The following is a 13,586-nucleotide window of genomic DNA, read 5'->3' as shown; positions in this document are numbered from 1 at the left end:
AAAAGACGCAATCTCTCCATCCGCACACGGACTACTATTTCACAGCAACTGCCTAAAGACTTTCAAGAAAAGCTGGCTACTTTCCGTGCATATTGTAAAAACAAGATAGCTGAAAAAAAGATCCGGCCAGAGAACATTATCAACATGGACGAGGTTCCACTGACTTTTGATATTCCTGTGAACCGCACTGTGGATACAACGGGAGCACGTACGGTGAATATTCGCACCACAGGGAATGAGAAGTCATCCTTCACTGTGGTTCTAGCTTGCCATGCTAATGGCCAGAAACTTCCACCCATGGTGATATTCAAAAGGAAGACCTTGCCAAAAGAGACCTTTCCAGCCGGCGTCATCATAAAAGCTAACTCGAAGGGATGGATGAAGAAAAGATGAGCGAGTGGTTAAGGTAAGTTTACGCGAAGAAGCCGGGTGGCTTTTTTCACGCAGCTCTGTCCATGTTGATATACGACTCCATGCGCGCCCACATCACGCTGGTTTTTAATATATTATTAAAGTTTGACTGACCTATCTGACTGTTTTTTTGACATTCCTTTAGCGCAGTTAGATGCGGCTTATAACACGGGGCGTCTTATAGGTGGACAAAGTTTTGAAATATGCCGTTCATTGAAGGCGCGGCTTATAACCCAGGGCGCCTTATGGTGCGGAAAATACGGTATTTATTTATTTTTTAATTTCTTGTGTGGCCCGGTACAAATCGATCCACGGACCGGTAACGGGCCGCGGCCCGGTGGTTGGGGACCACTGCTCGACACAGCACCCAGCATTATCCCACCCACACAACCATCTGATTGGTTACAAACAGAGCGGTAACAGCCAATCAGCAGTGCGTATTCAGAGCGCATGTAGTCAGTGCTTAGCGTTTAGCAGGTAATCATCAGGCAGCACACTCTCCCCAAATGATAATAAACACCTCCCAGTCAACTACTAGTAACATCACTATGAGCCCGTTGACCTTCTAGAAATATAAACTGCAGCTCAGCTCGCTCGAGCTGAGCTGCAGTTTATATATATAGTTTATATATATAGTAAAAAGACAAGGTGCTCAGGAAGGTGTGGGGGCTGGGTGAGCGCAGAGGGATGGGGCTGGATGTCCGGGTGGCGACTTCAGTTTATATATATAGTTATATATATAGTTTATATATATAGTTCAATCTCTCTCCTGTGTTAGTTTGAAGCCAAAACGACAAACGTGCTCAGAGGAGATAATGTTTGAAGACAGGTGACCGGTTTTCACAAAAATTTGTTTTGAAGGGGAAATTGCAAACTTCCTGTTGATTTTTGCTGCGGCTTGTCAATCTATGAAATGTAGGTCTAAGTGAGACCTACATAGAGGTTTTTGTTTCATGTCTTTCCGACTTTCCCAGTGGGAGTTACAGGCAGTTTTGTCATTTTTTTCTTCCGAGGAGCAGTTTTTTCTGCGTTTTATTCAAAAAATTGCGGTAGAGCACAATTTTTAGATTTGGGGTTAGGTTTTTTCATTAGATCGCAATATTAGCCAGTCCTGATGTGTGTGTTCAGTTTGGTGAGTTTTGAAGCGTGTTAAGGGGGTCAAATTACAGCTCAAAGAGGCAAAAGTGACTGTTTTTAGTACATTTTTGTCTTGAAGGGGGAATTGCCAACTTCCTGTTGATTTCTGCCCGATGATGTACAATTATGAAATGTAGGTCTTAGTCAGACCTACATAAAGAATTTTGTTTCATGTCTCTCCGACCTTCCTAGTGGGAGTTACAGGCAGTCTAGTTTTTTTTCCCCTAGGGGGCGCTAGAGCGCAATTTTTATTTTTGGGGTTTGGTTTTTTCATCAAAAGGCAATTTTCGCTAGCCCTGATGTGTGCGTCAAATACGGTGAGTTTTGAAGCATGTTAAGTGGGTCAAATTGCAGCTCAAAGAGGCGGCCGGTATAATAATAATAATAAAACCTTACAAATTCAATAGGTCCTTATGTCCCATTGCATAAGGACTCCCTGTGGGAGTCCTTATGCAATGGGCCATGCGGGCCCTAATAATAAAACCTTACAAATTCAATAGGTCCTTATGTCCCATTGCATAAGGACTCCCTGTGGGAGTCCTTATGCAATGGGCCATGCGGGCCCTAATTACAAATTCAATAGGTCCTTATGTCCCATTGCATAAGGACTCCCTGTGGGAGTCCTTATGCAATGGGCCATGCGGGCCCTAATAATAAAACCTTACAAATTCAATAGGTCCTTATGTCCCATTGCATAAGGACTCCCTGTGGGAGTCCTTATGCAATGGGCCATGCGGGCCCTAATTAGTCACTGGTGCATTTTGCTTTTACTTTGGCTTTTTCGACACACTTACTACAAAAGCCTTGAGAAGGAGAACTTAATTTGACATACTGAGTTGACGCATCGTCGCAATAGACTTGATTTTTTTTCTTTTTTTACACTTGGATGTTAAAACATGATGACTCAGCAATGTCTTTCAACCTGTGCCTTTTGGCCAGTAACCTTCTCATGTATCAATGATCTCATTTGATATGTTTATCAGGTTGCGTGGTGTGGGAAAGTTTGACTTTAGAGGTTCCACCGCACACAGCATGGGCTCATCACCTGCTCCAGATGGGCCCGGGTGATGCGTATAACCGAGGGGAACTTGGTGTTGGCGGCGCCGGCCGGGATGGCGGGCAGTTTCCTGTGGCCGGGCGAGCGCGCGCCGGGGGAAGGGCCGGGTGGAAGCGGTAAGGAAGCGTGGCAAGACGAGGACGAGAGCGGGCCGTCCTGCCGCTGCTGACGCCGACGCCGGTGTTGCTGGTCGGCGGACTGAGTGCGTCTCACGGTCAGCGGGTGGCGCTGGTGCAGGGGGTCCGACGAGGTGCTCAGGAAGGTGTGGGGGCTGGGTGAGCGCAGAGGGATGGGGCTGGATGTCCGGGTGGCGACTTCATCTGGCAGGGACGGAGGAGAGGTGGGGAGCTAAGAGAGTGGGAGGGTGAAATGGGCGGGGGTGGGGGCACGCGGGTAAGGTGATTGGGGGAATATTATTAGGAACATTTGAAGGTCCCTCAATGAAAAAATGACTTTTTACAACGTTCTCAAAGTAATTTGCGGAATTCATGTTTGCCTTTTCATGACATGTAGAAAAAACTTGGACATGTAACAATAAAGTTCTTCTTCTTCTGCCCAAAAAAATCATCGGGTCCCCCCCTCCCCCCTCCCTGGAAGAACTGTACAACTCCCGCTGCCTGAAGAAGGCAGCCAATATACTCAAGGAGCCATCCCACGTTTCAGAACCATGCGAACCCGCACAAATAGACTCAAGAACAGTTTCTACCCCCGGGCCAGGCACGTGCACACATAGGGCCCTATGGGTGCTTGAGCCCCTGCCCTTTTTTTCCTCGTCTTAAAAAGTGCCCTCTGCCTGTGTGTGTGTGTGTTTTTTTTGTTTTTTTCTTTAAACAATATTAATAAATTCCTGTCAGGGATGTAAAAAAAACACACAAAAAAAACAGCGGTACAAAAACTCCACGTTTTCTTGTAATACCGGGTTGTCCGCCAGAGAGAGAGAGAGAGAGAGGGCGAGTGAGTGAGTAAGTGAGAGGAGAGAGAGCCAACTGCGCCCCTGAGGAGACGTCACGTGACAGTGGAGCAACTTGAACCTGTGAGTTATGGTCTAGTCGCCGTCCACTTATTCAGCATCTAATATGGGTCATATTTCAGAAAAACGCTGTATTATTCTATTATTCAATGAGTCAGCTTCTGTTTTTGCCAGACGTCGGAGCACGGCGCATCAATTGAGCACGGCACATCAACTCCGCACAGAGCTGAGCGGATCGTGCGGGACAGGAATTAGTGTACAAAATACAAAATAAAACACCGAGTTAATTTTCAAAATAAAATGCACTGTGTTTACGGCGGATCACATAACATAATAATAATAATAATAATGATAATAATAACAATAATAAGAATAATGATAATAATTATTATTATCCATCCATCCATCCATCCATCTTCTTCCGCTTATCCGAGGTCGGGTCGCGGGGGCTGCGTCACGCGCAGCAGGTAAGCAGCTTACCTGCCCGCCACCCCCGTGGCCGGGGGCTCGTAACAGGGGTCACTCCGCGCGCTCCGCCCGCGCAGCTTACCTGCCCGCCACCCCCGTTGCCGGGGGCGCGTAACAGGGGTCACTCCGCGCGCAGTGCGCTCACGAAAGGGGTGGGGCTCACCCTGGTTGATATAGACAGCAGGACGGTGGCCATGGAAGTTGGAACCCGCTAAGGAGTGTGTAACAACCCACCTGCCGAATCAACTAGCCCTGAAAATGGATGGCGCTGGAGCATCGGGCCCATATCCGGCCGTCGCCGGCAGCGAGACGCGCTTGGAGGTGCGCTCAGCGCGGCTCCCAGATGATTGCGCACTGGTGTGCGTCTGGGCCGTGACAGCGTGGCACGCATTGAATGTCTGTGCTACATTGGATCAGTCTCCTTTCTTTGACAGGCAAAAGCTTTATAACCTCACTAATGCCTTGCATCGTCTATATTAGATATATAACAACGGGCGGGTGCGGGTTTGATTAAATGTTAGTTCGGGTGGATGCGGATGGTTGACGACTTTTGTGATGCGGTTGCGGATGAAATAATTGCCTATCCGCGCATCTCTAATATATATATATATATATATATATTTCTCAGCCAACATGCTAAGAAATAAATGTTAAACTTATTCAGAGCCTATTGCACTCCTCTGTATACTGCCCCCCTGTGGGTACAGTATAAGCAGAAGAGCATACAGAAGCTGCAGGTTGCTTATAATGATTGTATGAGGCTTATAATGATTGTATGAGGCTTATAATGATTGTATGAGGCTTATAATGATTGTATGAGGCTTATAATGATTGTATGAGGCTTATAATGATTGTATGAGGCTGCTCCTGGGAATTCCAAGAAGCTCCAGTGCAAGCCAGATGTTTGTTGTTAGTGTTGGGTTGCCCAATTACTCAGCGTTGCTACGCAACCTTATGTATAAGTTCATGTGTCGGGCATCTGAGTCTGAAAATGACATAATCACTGTGATAACGAACCCTGGCCGCAGTTTTGTTAGGTACTCATCTGGACTGTGGAACCATTGGCACACATGTTTGTATGTCAGAAACTGACATTTGGGCTTTATGTCTTTATTGTTTTGTTTTTAATGTTTTGTATTGTGTTTTTATATGTGTAATGGATCTTAAGGTCTGCAATAAAGATTTATATATATATATATATATATATATATATATATATATGGTTCTGTGGTGACAGGCCCTCAATGTGCTGAGGCTGAAAACACAGGTTTAGGTAAAAGAGCCAAAATGTATTTTCCTCTCTTCATTTGCGGCCACGGGTGTCTTACACATGGACTTATTGTCCGGTCAATCAAGTTTATCCTGATGGACGTGGCAGACAGCAACATGGTTTTGAGTCATTGTTGACCCTAGCCAAGTTTTGAGCCTAGAGCTTCTTTCTGCCTCAGAGGATGAAACGGGGACAACTGAAAGACTTAGACAAACTTTAATGATCCACAAGTGAAATTGTTCCAAAAGCAAGAAAAAGCAACCTGACCAGGCTTTCCACTTGCCAAAGGAGTCTCTGCACTTTGACGTGCAATCCAATAATGATCTGTGCAGTTTTTGTCCTGTTGCCAAATGAGTAGTTCAGGCAAAACATTGAAAGCAACTCTCCGTTCAACTCTGGGTATTTGTCAATGACTGCAGTTTCTCCTCCAACCTATGTATCGTCAACAAGCCATCCTGCTAAGATTGCTCATTGAGATGTGCGTCTACAATATCCAAGACTTTCAAGAATTCAACTCTGTAGTGGTCCTTGGCACATTTGGGCTAATGTGCCTTATCTCCTCAAATGAAGCATTGGTTTGACCTCGTAAACCATGCATTGGAAAGTTTAGTCTTAGACGTGCCTCTTTGACTGGTCCAGTTGTTTCAGAAACAGAATACAAACCAAGGAACTCTTCATAGGGCTGCAGGTCATTGTCAACATAACACAGGCAAATACGTTCTTGTTCATGGCTAGAAAAGTCTTCTGTAATAACTGCATACCGAAAAACTGGTAGACGTCTGATTCTGTCAGTTATTCCGCCAACAATACTGTTGTTCATTTGATCTGTGGACTTAGGTACTCTTTCTGGGAGCTCTGCAACCATTTGGCTAAAACGACATCATCCTCAGCCTTGTCTTTCAAGAGTTGATACAAATTACTGTTATAATCCTTCTCACCGGCTGCAAAAACAGTTTGTCTCAAGGCCGCTACACGTGGAGGCACAACCAGGTCCTAAGACAACTGGCGATCACCCTGGAAGAAAGGAGAAATACCAACAAGCCTCCCCCAACCAATTCCTAGTCACTCAATGACCACTCCGTTCGTAAAAGAGCAGGACAACTCCCAGCAAAACCATCTGCAAGAGTGGAGGCAACCCTTCCGGACTGCCCGGGACTGGTAAATGCAGGTGAACTTAGACCAGAAACTCATCTTCCCACCAGAGATCATTACAACCAGCTTCAGGTCGGACCTGGTCTTGAGGTCAACCTCCCAGAAGACTGTGTTCATTGTTGAATTCAGAATACAAACCAAGGAACTCTTCATAGGGCTGCAGGTCATTGTCAACATAACACAGGCAAATACGTTCTTGTTCATGGCTAGAAATGTCTTGTGTTGCATCTGTAATAACTGCACACCGAAAAACTGGTAGACGTCTGATTCTGTCAGTTATTCCGCCAACAATACTGTTGTTCATTTGATCTGTGGACTTAGGTACTCTTTCTGGGAGCTCTGCAACCATTTGGCTAAAACGACATCATCCTCAGCACTCAATCACCACTCCGTTCGTAAAAGAGCAGGACAACTCCCAGCAAAACCATCTGCAAGAGTGGAGGCAACCTTCTGGACTAAATGCAGGTGAACTTAGACCAGAAACTCATCTTCCCACCAGAGATCATTACAACCAGCTTCAGGCCGGACCTGGTCTTGAGGTCAACCTCCTAGAAGACTGTGTTCATTGTTGAATTCACTGTGCCTCGGGAAGCAGCAGTTGTTGAAGCATATAAGCGCAAACACCTGAGGTATGCGGACATAGCAGCCGATGCAGAGCAGTGCGCCTGGCGTGCCCGAGTACTTCCAGTTGAAGTCGGGTGTCGATGCTTCGTTGCCACGTCCACAACCAAGCTTCTGAAAGGAATGGGAGTGAGAGGTCAAGCCTTCCGGCGGGCTGTCGAACGAAGTAGCAGACGGATATGGATCAAGAGAAAGAACCCAACTGTGCTGCAAAATGACATCTAGGGGTAAAGGCAGAGAAGGGGACCACCCGGGATGGCAGATGTCGCTGTTGAGCCCTCCGCAAGTGTCGTGGGTCTATCAACGAAACACCAATGAAGGGGGGTGCCCACCTGAAGACCCCAGTGAAGCTTTTGCCCCTTACCCCTGCACTAAAAACTAAGTGCTGCTCAATCTGAGGGATTGTACTATCTAGTCCTAAGAGCTCAACTTCTGCCCTCTCAAGGTTGTCTGCTTGTTGCTTTGCCAAAACACTGGTCAACTGTGCATCAGTCACAGAGACTAGTAGGACTATTTTCGTGGGCTTTGAATTTTTCGACAGCTTTTCTCCAAATTTTTAAATCCAGAAGTGACGAAGGAAGGCTCGGATTTGACAGAAAACGGTACGGGTTTGTCCTGGTTCATCGCCCTGCAGTAAACACACAATACCCCCTTCTGTACGGCATCGTACTGCAGCCAAGGAAAGTCCTTGTACCACTTTTCTTGGAAACGTAACGTTTTGTTTGACAGAACTTTTGGGCGTGGCTGATATGTCTCTGTCCTCTGTCTATTGGCTTCAGGGTCTCTCTGCTGTCTGTCCCTACTCTCAAGACCCTAAAATGAAAAGTCACAATGTCACACACTGAACTGCACTTGCTACACGCAACCAACGCCATTTTCCACTTTTTGGCGAACTTTTGTAAAACATCCACGTTACTCTTTTACCTGTTGGTTTGCTCCCGTCTTCCCTTTACTTTGACTCCCTGCCTCAAGCCTGCGATGTTCCTGCATGGCAGTAACATATTTACAACAGACAACATTACACACAGCAGGAGTGTCCAAACACTGACAAACTAAATTTGACTGACATAACGAGCGCCGTGCTGCTGTGATCGTGACGCTAATGAAAGAAAACATAAGTTTGTTTGCAGTAGATTTCCTGCTACAAATATTTGTCTCATCTACAATTCATGTCTGCAGTTGTTTTTATGATGTGAAGTATGTGTTTTGTCTCATTATTTAGCTATAGATGTCCCTGTTGTTTAGCATGAATCTTTGCTAGCGATATCAAGATTCAGTATTCAGTGTTTTTGCATTCTAATTTCTAATAATCAACTCGTTCTCTTCCTATGAGGAAGCAGTGCCTGGGGAGTCTGTGGTGGGCTCTCCTATTTCTGGGGCTGAGGTTGCTGAGGTAGTTAAAAAGCTCCTCGGTGGCAAGGCCCCGGGGGTGGATGAGATCCGCCCGGAGTTCCTTAAGGCTCTGGATGCTGTGGGGCTGTCTTGGTTGACAAGACTCTGCAGCATCGCGTGGACATCGGGGGCGGTACCACTGGATTGGCAGACCGGGGTGGTGGTTCCTCTCTTTAAGAAGGGGAACCGGAGGGTGTGTTCCAACTATCGTGGGATCACACTCCTCAGCCTTCCCGGTAAGGTCTATTCGGGTGTACTGGAGAGGAGGCTACGCCGGATAGTCGAACCTCGGATTCAGAAGGAACAGTGTGGTTTTCGTCCTGGTTGTGGAACTGTGGACCAGCTCTATACTCTCGGCAGGGTCCTTGAGGGTGCATGGGAGTTTGCCCAACCAGTCTACATGTGTTTTGTGGACTTGGAGAAGGCATTCGACCGTGTCCCTCGGGAAGTCCTGTGGGGAGTGCTCAGGGAATATGGGGTAGCGGACTGTCTGATTGTGGCAGTCCGCTCCCTGTATGATCAGTGTCAGAGCTTGGTCCGCATTGCCGGCAGTAAGTCGGACACGTTTCCAGTGAGGGTTGGACTCCGCCAAGGCTGCCCTTTGTCACCCATTCTGTTCATAACTTTTATGGACAGAATTTCTAGGCGCAGTCAAGGCGTTGAGGGGATCTGGTTTGGTGGCTGCAGGATTAGGTCTCTGCTTTTTGCAGATGATGTGGTCCTGATGGCTTCATCTGGCCAGGATCTTCAGCTCTCACTGGATCGGTTCGCAGCCGAGTGTGAAGCGACTGGGATGAGAATCAGCACCTCCAAGTCCGAGTCCATGGTTCTCGCCCGGAAAAGGGTGGAGTGCCATCTCCGGGTTGGGGAGGAGATCTTGCCCCAAGTGGAGGAGTTCAAGTACCTCGGAGTCTTGTTCACGAGTGAGGGAAGAGTGGATGGTGAGATCGACAGGCGGATCGGTGCGGCGTCTTCAGTAATGCGGACGCTGTATCGATCCGTTGTGGTGAAGAAGGAGCTGAGCCGGAAGGCAAAGCTCTCAATTTACCGGTCGATCTACGTTCCCATCCTCACCTATGGTCATGAGCTTTGGGTTATGACCGAAAGGACAAGATCACGGGTACAAGCGGCCGAAATGAGTTTCCTCTGCCGGGTGGCGGGGCTCTCCCTTAGAGATAGGGTGAGAAGCTCTGTCATCCGGGGGGAGCTCAAAGTAAAGCCGCTGCTCCTCCACATCGAGAGGAGCCAGATGAGGTGGTTCGGGCATCTGGTCAGGATGCCACCCGAACACCTCCCTAGGGAGGTGTTTAGGGAACGTCCGACCGGTAGGAGGCCGCGGGGAAGACCCAGGACACGTTGGGAAGACTATGTCTCCCGGCTGGCCTGGGAACGCCTCGGGGTCCCACAGGAAGAGCTGGACGAAGTGGCTGGGGAGAGGGAAGTCTGGGCTTCCCTGCTTAGGCTGCTGCCCCCGCGACCCGACGTCGGATAAGCGGAAGAAGATGGATGGATGGATGGAACTCGTTCTCGGTGGCTAGAAATGCAGCTAATTGGATCAATCCATTCTGCCCTTGTGTGGTGTTCGGGTCTGTGGGACCCGTTTTCATTTTTTTATTAAAAGAAAAATGATACAATTAATTAATTTTTCAAACTGAGACTCACTGACTTTGGCTCATTTTCTGTGAAGAACATATATCAGAATACATATTTAATGACCACACACCATACACCCCCCTACACATTTATATTACATATAAGATGTCCCGGTCCACTGGACCCGGGGCTAATAGAAGTGTGGAAATTGATGTTCTGTGTACCACACACACACACACACACACACACACACACACAGCAGGCCTAGACAGGAGTCTAGGTACACAGAACATCAGAGGGTCAAATGTGCGAGAAAATGAGAGCAGACAGTGTTGACAAACAATGTTGTGTGGGAAGCGCAGGTGCAGAAACACAAAAGAAGAATCCCTGTGGGATGAAGAAACTGGCAGAGAAATTTTTCGTGCAACGTTCATATTGTTGTTACTCAGCCAGCGTTTGTGGGTCTGATGGACCCCTTGCATTTTGTGGCTTTTAATGCCTCACGATCAAACACTTTTATGTTCAAATACTGAACAGATGTTTACCTTATCCCAATAAACATCTGTTCAGTATTTTAACATAAAAGTGTTTGATCGTGAGTAGGGATGTCCCGATCCGATATTTGGATCGGATCGGCCGCCGATATTTGCAAAATAATGCGTATCGGCAAGGCATGGGAAAATGCCGATCCAGATCCAGTTTTAAAAAAACTCCGGTCCGTGTTTTCCAACGCACCTATTTAAATAATACATTCCACATTTCTACTGCTCCCTAATTTCCATTCCGCATTTTCCAGCACACCTTCAACACATCCACAGGTCTGTGGATTCTCACGCAGTCGCTTATAACTGCTGGCATTACACGACAGGCTCTTCTCACTCTTTCCTGTGTCTCCCTCTCACAGACAGCGAGCGCACCTTCTTACACACGTCACATACTGTCACGTCACACGTCACGTCATACGTCACATACGTATACGCCCTCTCCCAGCAGAGAGGTAGCAGCATGGCTAACGTTAGCTGTGGTGCTAGCGCAGCCGTGCGCGCCTGTGCAATTGCTATGGCGTCACATTAGTGCCAAAAATCCGAGCGCATAAAAACTGTTATCGCGCGCTGATTCTCCACTTCGTGCGCGCGCGACACCCTTTTGCGTGTGCGTGGTGCCTTTTTGGGCGCGCGCGGTGCCTTTTTGGGCGCGCGCGGTGCCTTTTTGGGCGCGCGCCGTCTCGGTCTGTGCGCTGTCATGTTTCATTTTGGCACTTTGGGGGCGGGTATGCTTAGACGGCCCCTTCTTTCTGATTGGTCAGTCGAAAAATGCTGAAAAATGCTCAGAGCCAATCAGAAGTATAGCAGGGCGGGTCATCGTCAATATGTATCAAGATTTACGGAGGAAGAAGTGGATAAAAAAAATGTCGCACGCTGATGAAGGTTATTTCATACCACATAAACACAATACAGGGTAATACAAAATGTGACCCAAATAAATAATAAGACAACAAACACCATAATCACATCTTTCAGCCAGAACTGATCCACCAGCAATAACATTATTTTATATTTTCACTTCTTCTTGAACATTTGTTTTCTAATTTATGGAATTTCTTTTGATTCAGCCATAAAATTAATGAAATAATCTTTGAATTTTGTTTTTAAAATGTTAAAAATAGCTTTTAATAATGTATTCTGAAACAGTTTAAAATAATCAGAGAACTGACTAACACTGACCCTACACAACTATGTGGCACAATTAAGTCTTTTTTTTTTTAAAGCGAAAGAGGTCATTTCAACAGCATCCTATGTCATATCTACATGTAATAAGATTTGTAACAAGGCAAACCGTTTGTAAATTGGTCGAAAATCGAGCAAGTTATGGTAATTTAATTAGTACATGTACCATTGACATCAATGTAATGATTGAGGCTAGATGTCTGAAGTAAGATGGCTACAACGTTGCTACACTGGAGAATGATTGGTCATATGAAAAATGCTCACAGCCAATCAGAAAGGAGGGGCCGTCTAAGCATACCCGCCCCCAAAGTGCCAAAAAGAAACATGACAGCGCGAGGAGAGATACCAGGAGTACACAGAGAGCGCACAGACCGAGACGGTGCGCGCGCAGAAAGGCACCGCGCGCGCGCAAAAGGGTGTCGCACGCGCGCACGAAGTGGAGAATCAGCGCGCGATAACAGTTTTTATGCGCTTGGATTTTTGGCATTAATGTGACGCCATAAATTGCGCACTGCTCAAGCGTCCTCTGCGCACGGCAAATCTATGCCACACACAAAATCAAATACAAAATTAAGCGCATAACAATTTTCGACACACGGACACGACAGAGAAAACAGTTTTCGTCATCATTGTTCAAATATTGTAACGTCTGTCGAGACGCTTATCTCCATTCGGTGCCACACGCCCACACCATCAAAATGCAGAGGCAAAAATTTCTACATCAACACCGTATGAAAAAATTAGTGATTTTTTAGTTGTGATTTCCTTCTCTGCATGAAAGTTTAAAAGTAGCATATATTAATGCAGTATGAAGAAGAATGTTTTAATGTAGACATGCAAGCCTTGAAAGAACATTTTGAAAATCAAGACTACATTTCCTGCAAATGGGTGCATTTCTACCCTATATTTTAACTTTAGATTTATTCTCATATCAAACTCTTTTGGCTGTCTTTTTGACACTTACATCCGGCGCCCCCCTCCACACCCTGGATTATAAATAATGTAAATAATTCAATGTGATTATCTTGTGTGATGACTGTATTATGATGATAGTATATATCTGATAGTATATATCTGTATCATCAATCAATTTAAGTGGACCCCGACTTAAACAAGTGGAAAAACTTATTGGGGTGTTACCATTTAGTGGTCAATTGTACGGAATATGTACTTCACTGTGCAACCTACTAATAAAAGTCTCAATCAATCAATCAAAACACATAGAATCATCATACTGCTGTGATTATATGCATCAAGTGTTCATTCAAGGCTAAGGCAAAATATCGAGATATATATCGTGTATCGCAATATGGCCTTAAAATATCGCAATATTAAAAAAAGTCCATATCGCCCAGCCCTAGTTCAATGATGCCATTTAAGTTTGTCATGTATAATTTTGTCTATTTTGTGTTTATCCTTGAATAAACAGGTCAGTTTCTTGTTACCAACCATTGTGTATTATTCAAACTCCCCTAATTCAGCTGGCTAGTTGTTATCAAGAGTACTAAAACCCTTTTCAACATGATTCTGACAACTAAGTAGGCTAAATAACTTTAAACCTTAATACATGCTCGGATAGGCCAGTATCGGTCAGTATCGGTATCGAATCGGAAATGCAAAAACAATATCGGTATCAGATCGGAAGTGCAAAAACCTGGATCGGGACATCCCTAATTGCAACACATCGCCATGCTTTGTCATTCGTCGTAAAAGCTAACTACAGAAAGAGAAAAGCTAGCTTCTAGGTCAGCACGAAACACATTTGAGTTTGCGATGCACAACACGATG

The 13,586-nt window shown here is 45.9% G+C and overlaps 1 protein-coding gene across 3 annotated transcripts in view; it reads right to left on the bottom strand.

The window, feature by feature from the left end:
• Window positions 1–13,586, bottom strand: part of ttbk2a (tau tubulin kinase 2a) — a 331,495-nt gene that overhangs the window by 225,977 nt on the left and 91,932 nt on the right. For 2 of the 3 annotated variants that reach the window (XR_012050588.1, XM_061969203.2), the window contains exon 14: window positions 2,594–2,953. The exons of the other annotated variant lie outside the window; for it this stretch is intronic. Coding sequence is in view for 1 of the 2 variants with exons in the window: in XM_061969203.2 (XP_061825187.1) it covers window positions 2,594–2,953 (360 nt within the window). In the remaining variant the exon portion in view is untranslated. The remainder of the gene's footprint in view (window positions 1–2,593; window positions 2,954–13,586) is intronic. 3 annotated transcript variants of the gene reach the window in all.

The sequence above is a fragment of the Nerophis lumbriciformis genome, linkage group LG08, assembly GCF_033978685.3.
Source record: "Nerophis lumbriciformis linkage group LG08, RoL_Nlum_v2.1, whole genome shotgun sequence".
NCBI classification, from domain to species: domain Eukaryota; kingdom Metazoa; phylum Chordata; class Actinopteri; order Syngnathiformes; family Syngnathidae; genus Nerophis; species Nerophis lumbriciformis.
This window is presented reverse-complemented; position numbering and strand designations above follow the sequence as displayed.